The sequence below is a fragment of the Periophthalmus magnuspinnatus genome, chromosome 8 (assembly GCF_009829125.3).
Source record: "Periophthalmus magnuspinnatus isolate fPerMag1 chromosome 8, fPerMag1.2.pri, whole genome shotgun sequence".
Lineage (NCBI taxonomy): Eukaryota > Metazoa > Chordata > Actinopteri > Gobiiformes > Gobiidae > Periophthalmus > Periophthalmus magnuspinnatus.
Window position 1 is genome coordinate 19,849,804 of NC_047133.1, and position 13,963 is coordinate 19,863,766.

Here is a 13,963-nt window from a genome sequence, read left to right on the forward strand (position 1 = left end):
GAAAAGAGCGCTGGTCAGGATGCTCCGCCAAGAGTTGGAGTGAACGGGGGCCGAGCTTGCAAATCAGGTCCAAATGAGCCAATCACTGGACCTTAGGCTCAAGACTCAGGAGAGGATTGACCAAGAGAAAGACTTGGAGATCCAAAAGCTCACTGATGCCTTCCGAAAGACAGACAAAAAACTCTAACATCATGAGAGTGGATGCCTGCATATGAAGAATATGCCAGAGCTGGAGGGGGTGAAACAGGAGCTTCACAAAATTAAAAAAGTCACAGCAAAAACAAACATGGCAGAGGTGGAGCTGCAAAAAGTAACTGCTTTGCTCCAACAGACAAAGAAGGAGATGGAAGCCCACATCAGTGCACATAAACAGATCAGAAACCTGTACGTCAGCGCAGGACAGGAGAACATGCAATTGAAACAGGTCAAAAACTGCAGCAAAAATGAACACAACAGAGTGGAGTTGCCAAAAGTCAAAGACAACAGAAAAGAAACAGAAAGAGTTGGATAACTTGACCAGTGTGCATAACAACATCAGAAACCACTTTCACAGTGCACTGAAGGACAACATAAAGACTAAAGAAGAACTGGCCTTTGCCAAAAGGACCATGGAAACAATGAGCAATACACTTAAAAAACAGGGCACAGTAATCGCGGCACTGAAACGCAGAGATTGGCCCGATCCAGAGGTTTGAGGCCGTGAAGGGGCAGTCCACTGCAGGAGCAGCAAAACCAGGGCCACTGACCAGAGGTGGGACAACAAAATACCACCCATGATGGACAACAAAACAAACATTAAAGCTAATGGAGATGCTTCTAACAAACAAAACATGAGATGTCCAGACAAGTGAAGGAGCTATCTTCAAAGCTGCAGTCATCCGAGAAGGAGGTGTGCTTCCTAAAAAGAGAGAAGTAAAATCCGGAGTCTGCTCCAGCGAGGAACAAAGGGCACAGCAATCCGCTCAACTGAAAAGATGAGTGGAGGAGCAGAGAGAGGGGCCTCAGGTGTTACCAGCGCTAAGGCACCTCCAAACATGACCCATGTATTTAAGTATCTGTACTTTACTTAAGTACAGCATTTACTGTTTTTACTTGCTTACGTTCCACCACTGCTTAGCACACACTTCCAGAGACTATGGGTTCAGGTCAATGCCAGGTCTATGCCAGGTCTTTGGGCACATCAGACACAACTATGATGGGATCAGACAGTCAGACGCAAGCTATTTCTATAGGATTAAGAACCAATTAGGTTTTCAATAGACACACAGGTATTTCAAAGGTTAAGGTTCATGCTGCCTCCTGAGAAAGAATTTTAGCCAACTATCCAGAGTAAGAAGAGTGTTTAAATTAATCCAACTTAAGTGATGTAAATGATTGATGATGATGGAGTGGTGTTTTTCTGTATACAGCCACTTGAACCTGGAAACTGAAGGCATCACTGGAACTACATTGAGACATCACTTGATAGATACATGGTTTTCCTCTGCAACCACACCCTGATCCCACCCCTCCGCTCTGTTGCCCCCAGAACAGGCTCAGCTCTATTGGTATAGGTTGGACCAGGGACAAGGTTTTGAAGTAATTAAGGCAGAAAAAAAGAAGAGTTGGAGGGGTTTTTGTGGTACGCTTAGCCCCAAAACGCCAGTTAAACAGATTTGGTCAAGGATCCATAAAATGTCAGATAAGGTTGTTAATTCAGAAATCCCAGTGTTAAAGGATGAGAGCAGAGAGGATGTTTCTAACAAAGAAAAAGCAGATATGTGTGTGAAAGCTTTCCAGAGTGTGCATAATTTGTATTCTTTAAGCTTAGAAAGTCTCAAATTGAAAGAGGACGTTTTGCGGGAGGAAGGATGGAAATTAACAGGTAGGCCAGACCCGGAGAGTTTTATAAACAAGTACTTCTCATTTAAGGAGCTGCGAGAGGCCATTCAAGCTGGAGCTAACACCTCACCGGGCTAAGATAGAGTGACCTATACACTTTTACAGCATTTGGATGAGGAGGTACTGGAGGAGGTCTTGGTACTTTTTAATTACATCTGGGAGACAGGGACATTACCAAAGAGCTGGAAGCATGCCATTGTAATACCGATAGTTAAGCCCGGTAAGGATCCCTCCTCTCCTTCATCTTATAGACCCATAGCTTTAACGTCGGTGATGTGTAAGGTGATGGAGAGAATGGTGACTAATAGATTTGTCTATACCTTAGAAGTTGGCGTTTTTTTCACAAATTATCAAAATGGTTTTAGAGTAGGGAGAAACACAATGGATTCCTTAGGAGTGCTTGATCAAGACATAAGGCGCGCTATAATAATGTCATGATGTCAGTTTTCCCTGTCCTCCCGTGCTCTCTCCCCCTCCCCTACCTGTGTGTCTGGAGCTGGGTGGAGTGCCTGACTCCTCCCGTGCACACCTGGGGTGCATCAGCCTAATCACCACCACCTGCTGCTGAGTACAAGAAGGCTTGGCAGTCTACACTCGGTGCCAGACCGTCCGCGTGTAAAACGTGAATGTTTCTTGCTAAGCTTTGTTATATGGTATTTTCCGGCAAATGCTCATTTGGATTTATGCACCCTCCAGATTCCTGCCTCTACTCGCCCAGCTCCTGCCGCCACGTTCCAGTCCCGGTATCGCTTCCAGCTCGTCTTGTCTCCTGCTCGTCTCGTCTCCTGCTCGTCTCGTCTCCTGCTCGTCTCATCTCCTGCTCGTCTCGTCTCCTGTCCGGTCCTGGTCTCTGGTTTGTCACCCGCTCCCCGCTCTGGTCTTCGTCTGATCCGCCTGCCCTGGTACCGCACCTGCTTCTATCCCCGTCCTGGTCCTGTCCTGCCCGCCTCTACCTGCACCGCACCCGCCTGACCCGTCTCCCGCTCCCCGGTTCCTGTACCTGCTCTTGTGACCTGTATAAAGACTGCATTTTCACCGCTGTAAATAAACACTGTTAAAACTGCTCTGGTCTGCATCCTTTGGTCCTATCCGCACCGTTACGACAGAACGGTCTGGCCACTATGGACCAAGCAGGCTCAGATCCGGACCAGACGCGCCGCCTGACGCACTCTCACCCCGAGGCGGTGCTGGGTCAGCATGAACAATCCATTCGAACTCTATTGGAGCTAAATCAGACATTGTCCCAGCAGGTGGCACAGCTTAACCACCAGGTGGCCGCGCTCCTCGTCACCCCGCCTGCTGCAGCTGGAGCGCCGCCACGCCTCCCGGAGCCGAGAGGCACGGATCCGGAGCCGTATGCTGGACAACCTCACCTCTGTCGCGGATTCCTGTTCCAGTGCGAGTTCATGTTCCAGCAATGCCCTTCTCGTTTCAGCTCGGGGGCCACCAAGATCCGATATATATGTGGATTACTCCGGGGCAGAGCTCTCCAGTGGGCAGAGGCGCGCCTAATGAAGACGTCTGTGGATAGCCTGGATTTTAATGAATTTGTGTCCACGTTTAAGCTGGTGTTTGACCACCCGCACTACCAGGACAATGCTGCCTCCCGGTTATTGACTCTCAGCCAGGGCTCCAGGACGGTAGCGGATTATTCCATTGAATTCTGGACACATGCGGCGGAGCTGGACTGGACGGACAGCGCGCTGCGGGCTGTGTTTGTGCGGGGCCTGAACGAGACTTTGAAAGATGAATTGGTTTCCCGGGACGAACCCCCCGACCTGCGGACCCTCATCTCCCTCACTCACCGTATAGACAACCGCCTACGGGCTCGTCGCCGAGAGAGACGCCGGTCACCGGTCCCGCCGGAGCCACGCGCTGCCCCGCCCCCGCCGGATGAGCCCATGCAACTCGACAGGACCCTTGTGTCGGCCGAGGAGCGTCAACGGAGGCGTCGTCTGGCCGGGGCTTGCCTCTACTGCGGTGAGCGCGGACATTATGTGGTCACTTGCCCAGTTCGGCCAAAAGGGGGGGCCCACCAGTAGCACTGGGAGTACTGGTGGGCGAGCAACACATCCTGGACTCTTCTAATAGACTGCGGCTCAGCGCCACCCTGTGCGTTCGCACAGAGACCTTATGCGTTTCCGCCCTTATCGACTCCGGGGCTGAGAGGGACTTTATTGATGCCCAAGTCGCGGAGCAGCTCGGGGTCTACCTGGAGCCCCTCGAACGCCCCTTAAATGCCCAGGGGCTCAATGGACGTTTTCTGGGGCACATCACTCACATCACAGAACCTGTCACCGTGATTCTGTCCGGCAACCACCAAGAGAACCGTCAGTTTCATGTCCTGTCCTCCTCCGCTTCTCCTCTGGTCCTTGGTTACCCCTGGCTACGCGCCCACAACCCTGTTTTCGATTGGGCCAGGGGCGGAGTTTCGGGCTGGAGTCCCGATTGCCACGCCAAGTGCCTTCGGTCCGCCCTCCCTCCGGCCGGGAGGTCCGTTCCTGTCGCTGATCCGTCCCCAGACACCCCCAATCTGTCCTCGGTGCCTGCTGAATATCACGACCTGGGGGAGGTTTTTAGCAAGAGCAAGGCCCTCTCTTTACCGCCCCACCGTCCATATGACTGCGCCATTGACCTCCTGCCGGGTGCCCCACTACCATCTAGCAGGCTATATAACCTGTCTAAACCTGAACGCGAGTCAATGGAGGACTATATCCGTGGGTCCCTGGCTGCCGGAATCATCCGCCCGTCCACTTCACCCGTGGGAGCGGGGTTCTTCTTTGTGGCTAAGAAGGACAAATCCCTGCGGCCTTGCATTGATTACCGGGGTCTGAACAATATAACCGTAAAGAATAAATACCCGCTTCCCTTACTGGACTCGGCATTTACGCCCCTCCACGGTGCGACCATCTTCTCAAAGTTGGATTTGCGGAATGCGTACCACCTGGTGCGCATCAGGGAGGGAGACGAATGGAAGACGGCCTTCAAGACACCCCTGGGACATTTCGAATACTTGGTTATGCCCTTCGGTCTCACCAACGCCCCTGCCGTATTCCAAGCCCTCATCAACGATGTGCTCCGTGATTTCCTTAACCGATTCGTCTTTGTTTACTTGGATGACATCTTGATTTTCTCGCGGTCCCCCCAGGAGCATCATCAGCACGTTCGCCAGGTTCTCCAGCGCCTCCTCGAGAATAAACTGTTCGTGAAAGCTGAGAAATGCGAGTTTCACGCAGAGGAGGTCAGCTTTTTGGGCTTCATTGTGGGGCGGGGCCAAGTAAGAGCTGACCCTGAAAAGATCCAGGCTGTCACTGAGTGGCCCGTTCCTACCAGCCGGAGACAGCTCCAGAGATTTATCGGCTTTGCCAATTTTTATAGACGTTTCATCCGGGATTTTAGTAGGGTTATCTCGCCCTTAACTAAACTCACCTCTCCTGCTTTGCCGTTTGCCTGGTCTCCTGAGGCGCAGACAGCCTTCGAGAAGCTTAAGAGACTATTTACCTCCGCTCCCATCCTGCACCAGCCCGACCCTTCACGGCAATTCATCGTGGAGGTCGACGCCTCCGACTCGGGAGTGGGGGCCGTGCTTTCGCAGAGGTTCGACCCCCACAACCGCCTCTGTCCCTGCGCCTTCTTTTCCCGGCGATTGTCCTCGGCCGAGGTCAATTATGATGTGGGGGATCGGGAGCTCCTTGCCGTAAAGCTGGCCTTGGAGGAGTGGCGCCACTGGCTCGAAGGGGCGGAGCAACCATTCATCGTCTGGACCGACCATAAAAACTTGGAGTACATCCAGTCCGCCAGGCGCCTCAATCCCCGTCAAGCTCGTTGGTCCCTCTTCTTCAGCCGCTTCAACTTTCTCCTCACCTACCGCCCCGGATCTCGGAACGTCAAACCAGATGCCCTCTCCCGCCAGTTCGCCCTGGAGGATAGCCCGGTCACCGCAGAAACAATTATCCCCTCCTCGTGTGTGGTGGCCGCGGTCCATTGGGATATCGAGGACACCGTCCGAGAGGCCCAGACCAACGACCCCGACCCAGGTAACGGCCCTCCAGGTAAACTGTTTGTTCCCGATTCTGTCCGGTCTCAGGTGCTCCAGTGGGTCCATGCCTCCCGTTTCGCCTGCCATCCTGGTGCCGGTCGCTCTCTCTCCCTCCTCAGGAGACGCTTCTGGTGGCCCACGATGGACACAGACACCCGGGCTTATGTCGCCGCCTGCCAGGTATGTGCTCGGGCCAAGGCCTCCCACTCACCCCCTTCTGGTCTCTTGCATCCTCTCCCAGTTCCTCGTCGCCCTTGGTCCCACATCGCCTTGGACTTCGTGACGGGCCTTCCCCCTTCCCAGGGGAACACGGTGGTTCTCACCATTGTGGACCGCTTCTCCAAGGCCGCCCATTTCGTTGCCCTGCCTAAGCTCCCCACAGCCAAAGAAACTGCCGACCAGCTGACCAGTCATGTCTTCCGACTCCACGGCATCCCGGTGGACATCGTGTCCGACAGAGGGACCCAATTCACCTCTCAGGTATGGCGGTCTTTCTGCGACAGTTTGGGGGCCACGGTTAGCCTCACGTCCGGGTTCCATCCACAATCTAATGGGCAGACGGAGCGGGCCAACCAAGACCTGGAGTCGGCCCTACGGTGCACAGCCTCCGCCAACCCCGCGACCTGGAGTACTCACCTACCCTGGATAGAGTACGCTCACAACTCCCTCGTGAGTTCCGCCACTGGTATGTCCCCCTTCGAGGCATCGCTGGGATATCAACCCCCTCTCTTTCCCACGGAGGAGAGGGACCTCGCCGTCCCGTCTGTTCAGCGCCATCTCCAGCGCTGTCGCCGGATCTGGAAGAAGGCCAGGGCGGCCCTTCTTCGGGCTGGAGCGCGCACTAAGGCGACGGCCGATCGCCACCGTGTCCCGGCGCCCGTATACCAACCTGGCCAGATGGTTTGGCTCTCCGCCAAGACGGTCCCGCTGAAGACGGACTCCCGTAAGCTGTCCCCCCGATTCCTGGGACCGTTTAAGATCATGAGGATCATAAATCCATCGGCGGTGCGCCTCCAGTTACCCCCGTCTCTCCGGATTCATCCGACCTTTCACGTCTCCCAGGTTAAACCAGTCCGGACCAGCGACCTGTGCCCTCCGGCCGATCCCCCACCGCCCGCCCGAGTCATTGACGGCCACCCGGCGTTCACCGTCCGCCGCCTGATTGACGTTCGTCGCCGTGGTAGGGGCCTCCAGTACCTCGTCGATTGGGAGGGTTACGGTCCGGAGGAGCGATCCTGGGTGCCCAGGGCACGCATTCTGGATCCCGACATGGTGAGAGACTTCCACCGCGCTCATCCTGACAAGCCTGGGGGTCCACCAGGAGGTGGACCTTAGGGGGGGGGTACTGTCATGATGTCAGTTTTCCCTGTCCTCCCGTGCTCTCTCCCCCTCCCCTACCTGTGTGTCTGGAGCTGGGTGGAGTGCCTGACTCCTCCCGTGCACACCTGGGGTGCATCAGCCTAATCACCACCACCTGCTGCTGAGTACAAGAAGGCTTGGCAGTCTACACTCGGTGCCAGACCGTCCGCGTGTAAAACGTGAATGTTTCTTGCTAAGCTTTGTTATATGGTATTTTCCGGCAAATGCTCATTTGGATTTATGCACCCTCCAGATTCCTGCCTCTACTCGCCCAGCTCCTGCCGCCACGTTCCAGTCCCGGTATCGCTTCCAGCTCGTCTTGTCTCCTGCTCGTCTCGTCTCCTGCTCGTCTCGTCTCCTGCTCGTCTCATCTCCTGCTCGTCTCGTCTCCTGTCCGGTCCTGGTCTCTGGTTTGTCACCCGCTCCCCGCTCTGGTCTTCGTCTGATCCGCCTGCCCTGGTACCGCACCTGCTTCTATCCCCGTCCTGGTCCTGTCCTGCCCGCCTCTACCTGCACCGCACCCGCCTGACCCGTCTCCCGCTCCCCGGTTCCTGTACCTGCTCTTGTGACCTGTATAAAGACTGCATTTTCACCGCTGTAAATAAACACTGTTAAAACTGCTCTGGTCTGCATCCTTTGGTCCTATCCGCACCGTTACGACAAATAAATAAGGAGGCAGTAGTAGCAGTGTTTCTGGATATAGAAAAGGCCTACAATAGTATGTGGAGAGAGGGTTTACTGATAAAGCTGTATATTTGGGGCAGGATGTTTCTGTGGATTAAAGACTTTTTAAGTAATAGGTCAATTCAAGTTAGAATAAAAGGGGATCTATCTGAAGTTGCAGACATCATGAACGGTACTCTTCAGGGCTCTGTAATCAACCCAGTTCTATTTAATGTTATGATAAATTATATTTTTCAGAAAGTTGACCCTAGATTTGGCAGGTCCTTGTTTACGGACGATGGTGCCATTTGGAGGCGGGGAAAGACTATTTTTAATGAATTGTACCCAGGAGGCTTTAGATCATATAGTGCAATGGGCCAACAAGTGGGGGTTTAAGATATCGGTGTCAAAGAGTAATTTCATGATCTTTGAGGAGCTTTTAGGACTACTCCTATTCTGGCACTTTTAGTTGAGACTGGGGAGTCCCCATTGTATATTAGAAGACAAAAACTGGGACTTCAGTATTGGGCTAGGTTGGCAGGGCTTAATAATGACTTGGCTGCAAAATGTCTGTTAAATGACTTTTGAGAGTTTGGAAAGAGAGAGGATAAGTGCAATTTTTTGTATCGTATCAAAGGAATTGTTAAAAAGGAAGGCCTTGTAAACAATGTTATAGGTATAGTTTTTGGAGGATGCCTGAACCTTAAGTCCAATTGGATTTCTTAGGAATGGATAAGAGTCTAACAAGCAGACAAGTGAGTGAGTTTATTACTGAAAACAAAGGGAATATAGTTCATATCTTCACAGACGGGTCAAAAGACCCAGGCTCTAAGCAGACAGGATTTGGAGTGTATGTCATGAATACTGAGTACAGGTGTAGTTGTCGAGGGAGTGATTCTCTTTCTATTTTTTTGGCCGAGCTTCTCGCCATTTGGTGGGCTCTGATATGGATTGAGGAGAATAAACCTAGGGTTGGTTGCATATATTCAGATTTTTTATTTATTTTTTGTCTTGGGCAAGCAGCAGCACTTCAAGCCATAACGAAAGAACTCACGAAGGCAGCCCGTCCAGATCTGGTGTTAGAGGTACTGTCCTCACTACAACGGATACAGTCAGAAGGGATGGCAATGGCAATGAAATTGCAGATAAGTTAGCCGAAGAAGCTCTTAAGAGGGAAACAATAGATATTAACGCTCCTTTGGGGAAGCTATAGTGCATTAGCATATTTAAAAGCATTGGTGACCATATGTGGCAGCGTGAGTTGGAAAGTGATCCAAGGGGTAGGGACTATTTTAGCTGTCAACCCTCCATAAAGAACAAAAGGCTGTCACTAATGGGTAACCGCAAAGACCAAATGATTATAACAAGACTCAGGCTGGGGCATTGTGGGCTGGCAGAGTGCCTTAAAGTTATTAAAAAGCATCCTAGTGGAATGTGTAGTTGTGGGCAGTCAGAGACGGTTAAACATGTGCTTTTATTTTGCCAGGTCCATGCAAAAGAAAGAAGAAGCTTATTCATTAAATTGACAGAGTTAGGACTAAAAACATTTTCAATAGCTACTATCTTTTCTGAATCGAAAATGTTGTATGTAATTGATAAGGTGATAATAAGATTCCTGTTCTCCACTGGGCTCTACCATAAAATCTAAGACAACTGATGTAAACTGACCCAACCTGGAGGTGGCAGCATTACGCTTTGTTTGCGTACAGCCTGCCGGAAATAATTAGAAGAAGAAGAAGAAGATTTTGAAGGAGGATTATAAGGCAAAAGCTAGAGCCAAAAAAGAAAGAATTACTGGAGCCACAGAAAAATCTTAGGTGAATTGTATTGGACAGAATAAACACATAACATTAACAGTAACATTTACTTCCAAAACAAAAACGTACCTCAGTGTCCCTATCTGAGCTCAGATTATGTAAAGTCTTCCCAGCAGTGTGGTACCGTCCTACCACACTCCAATTGTCTGTAGTAGTGGAAGAACAGCCTGCTCTCTCAGAAGGCCAAACTTTGGTTCAGTTTCATTCAGTTGAAACAGGAAGGCTCGCCGGCGTCAGGGAGAAATCCAGTTCCAAGGTCCACTCTAAAACCTAGTCTATGGAGAACACGGCTATTACTATAGAGTTTGTATTTCTAGCTTATTATGGCCGTACTATTAAAGTCAGTGGTTTAAAACTACCACTTTAACATTAACAATTGTTTTATCAATCATATTCTTCAAATAAATGTTTTCAGTATAGCTTATAATCCTGAGATGTAAACAATATATCCCATAAAAGCATATTCAACAAAAAAGCCAATTAAACATGTATAACCATAAACTACAGTAAACTCTACTTTTACAATACAGCACCTTTTAAAAATGTACTGAATAGCATTGTAATGAACCATTACTCTTAATCATGGAAAATAGCATTCACATTTAATTGTAACATAACAAATCTGTATTTGCAATATAACCAAAAATAAATAAAAGTCCATCTGTGGTTTTTGCAGTGCAATGTTCGCACGAAGGCAAATGAGGACAGCGGGGACGTCTCATACAATACTCAAATCACAGCACCACACTTTATTAAGTACAAAAATAAAATATTTTTATATCCTTGAAATTGCTTAGCTTCAACAGTGCATTTTATTGTTCTCATTGTTTATTTTCTCATCTAATAGTGCTAAATTGTCCATAAGCACACATTCTAGACGTGCCATAGCACATAACAGCTAGCAGGGAAACCCCGTGCGTATTTGGTGGAAGTGCGGTCTGTGGTGTAGGCCTGTCCCACTTCAGCAAGATGGCGGCTACACTGAGGAGGGCAGATTCTCGACCGGAACCTTCAAACTACACTTTGAAGAGTACTTCGAAGGGACCCTTCAAAAGGTGCATTTGGCGAATTGAGACACGGCCATGCGTTGATAAATAATGATTAATCTAACTCTTAAAATCTAAACTCTAAAAACAATCCTGTCTATTTAAAAATAACCAATGGTGAATGACTCCACTTATGATATCAGGCCTAAATAGGGTTAAATGACACAAGACTAAACCAGGTCTAAAATGACAGAACCAACGGGACATAGGGGACACAGAAGAGTGTTTGCGTAACATTCTTCTATGTCTTTTCTCTACCCTTTTAGTCATAAATCACTCTTTCCACTCCCGTTTCTTTCAGCTCCTCCATGACTTCCCTGACGAGTTGCGTGCCGACATCGCCATGCACCTGAACAAAGACATCCTGCAGCTGCCCGTGTTCGAGCGGGCCAGTAGGGGGTGCCTGCGCTCCCTGTCTCTGCACATTAAGACCTCCTTCTGTGCACCGGGGGAGTACCTCATTCGCCATGGCGACGCTCTCCAGGCCAACTACTACGTGTGCGCTGGCTCCCTCGAGGTGCTGCGGGACGGGATGGTGCTCGCCATCCTGGGTCAGTCCAACAATCTAATACCTGCTGTACCTCTTTGAGAGTTCCAATCGAATCTGATTCCTGAAGCTACGCAGGGTTGGTCCTGGTTAGTACATGGAGGGGAGACCACTGGAATCTACCTCACTCACACAATATCACGTTCATACTTGGCGAGTTTGGTGTCTTGCCTAAGGACACAATGGCACTAGAGTAAGTCACTGTAGGACTTGGTATTCCCAGTGTTCTCTCAGCTACGTACTAACCAGGCCTAACCCTGCTTAGCTTCAGACAAGAAGAAGTCAATGAGAGAGTAAGAGAGACAATGATCTACACTGCATTACATTAAGAAAGGGTCACATCTGAGTGGTTTTAGTAGTGCATTCTGTTGTTGTGTTCTCAGGTTAAACACTTCACCTGCATTGGCCTTGTATGAACGAGATGTGTGAGTGAGTCATGGTGCTTGGTGGTGGGAGGTAATGCAGATTGGCAGCCTCGCTTCTGTCTGTCTGTCTGTCCCAGGGCAGCTGTGGCTATAATAGCAGCATGAAATCTGGAGTGAATGAGTAATGCAAGGTAAAAAGCTCTGAACGTCTTGACACTATACAAATCCAAGGTATCGCTTCTACTTAAAGGTTCTATATTACACAAAATTGACTCTTGTGAGGTTTAAGCAACATTATAAAGTTGTTACCTTGTCAAAAACATACTCAAAATTGTGTTTTATTTCATCCACACATGTCTGAGCACTCCTTTTATTATTAATGTGTATACATCTCCAAAGCTCAAAATGCTCTGTTCCACCTTGTGATATCATGAAGCAGTAGTCTTCAAATCAACAGCTACATTTTACCTTTTGTTCAGTAGAAGTTGGCAACTCCAGGGCCGAAATGATCCAATGATTGTACGGAGTTTAAAAACAGTGGAGCACCTGTATTACTATATGACATCTCAAGGTGGAGCAGAGTGTTTTCTCTTTGAGAGAAGAACTTAGCCTAAATATACATTGTTTGTTTGTTAAACATGTGTGAATAAAACAAACTTTTTATTGATAGAAAAGTTGGCATCTTTTTCTAACACAAAAGCAGTTAATACATATCACTGCTGTAGAATCGTTTCAAAATCGGAGCCAAAGGGAGAGCTAGAGAATGATTATCTAAAGTGAATATGTTTTAAATAGTGTTTGCATGTGCAAATTTCAACTGGGAATGTGTGTTCAAAATGCCCCTCCTATGAATTAACCTCAATGTTATTATGACAATCCTTGCATTTGTTTTGACTCCTGATCCCTCACCCTGACCCTCTGTGTCCAGGGAAAGGTGACCTGATTGGGGCCGACCTCCCGGAGCAGGAGCAGGTGATAAAAACCAACGCAGACGTGAAGGCTCTGACGTATTGTGATCTGCAGTACATCAGTGTGAAGGCCCTGAGGGAGGTGCTCAGACTGTACCCGGAGTATGGGACCCGCTTCAGCTCTGATATACACCACAACCTCACCTACAACCTGAGGGAGCCAGCCAACACTGAGGTAAGGGTATTAGAGCATACGACAGGGCAGACAGGTTCAGACTCACCTGGTCTTCTTCTGTCTGGCACACTGTCAGACTGAAGTAACGTAAATGGCATCTAGCGGAGATACACAACCAGTTAAAAGTTTGGATACACTTTTGCTTTCATGTTTTTTTTTTTTCTTTATTTTCATGACTGTTTACATTGGAGATTCTCACTGAAGGCATCAAAACTATGGGTGGACATATTGGGTGAACAAACAAAAAACTCAAAATAACTCAAAACTTGTTTTAAATTTTAGATTTTTTGAAATAACCTTTACCCTTTTCTTTGATCACGGTTTCGACACTTGGCATTTTAAGTGAAAAGTTGTTCAGGGGACCTCATTATGAAGCTTGTTAACAAAAGGCCAAGGGTTTGCATCAGTGTCAACAAAGCAAAGGCTGACTACTTTAAAGAATTTGAATATTTCACTTTTTTCTTTGCCACATAATTCCATATATCTGTCATTCTGTCTGTATTTTAATGTCTTCCATGTGCATACAAAATGTAGTAACAGTCAACACAACAAAAAACAAAACACTGAATGAGGAGGAGTGTCCAAACTTTTGACTGGAAGTATGTGTAAAAATACAGCAGGGTCGAGTTGGTCGCAGAGTTGGTCGCAGATGGCAGCTTTACGTTAACCTGAACCTAAAACCACAATTTTAAAACATTTTTGAAAGCAGATAAAGAGAAGTCTGCAATATCAGGATTTGAGAGCTGTCCTCAAGTCCGAGTCTGAATTCAAACCTGTAAGTCCAGGTGCGAGGTTGTTTAATCGTCTATTCTCTTGTTTTTTATATAACTATTATGAAACACCGGTAATGAGTGATGTTGATGAAAGAAATGTATTTTTAGACTTGGAGTAAATGACATGATTAGGCGTGTCTTTGTTCCAGCTCGTCTTTGTTCTAATGAGAGTATTTTGGAGCACGAGTTTGCACCATAGCTTAGAACAATTAGTATAATGTGACAGGTTACAACACAATTATTAACAAAATTACAATGTTTTTTCTAGTTTGACAATTTTGAAAGGTTCATAATTATACTTCATGGGCCTTGTCTGTCTCCATGGAGATG

At 48.4% G+C, this 13,963-nt stretch overlaps 1 protein-coding gene across 1 annotated transcript in view; it reads left to right on the forward strand.

Moving 5' to 3' along the window:
* The window catches only part of kcnh4a (potassium voltage-gated channel, subfamily H (eag-related), member 4a), a 57,866-nt gene that overhangs the window by 38,835 nt on the left and 5,068 nt on the right, over positions 1-13,963 (forward strand). The window contains exons 10-11 of the mRNA XM_055223799.1: positions 11,107-11,356; positions 12,646-12,866. Coding sequence (XP_055079774.1) covers positions 11,107-11,356; positions 12,646-12,866 — 471 coding nt within the window. The remainder of the gene's footprint in view (positions 1-11,106; positions 11,357-12,645; positions 12,867-13,963) is intronic.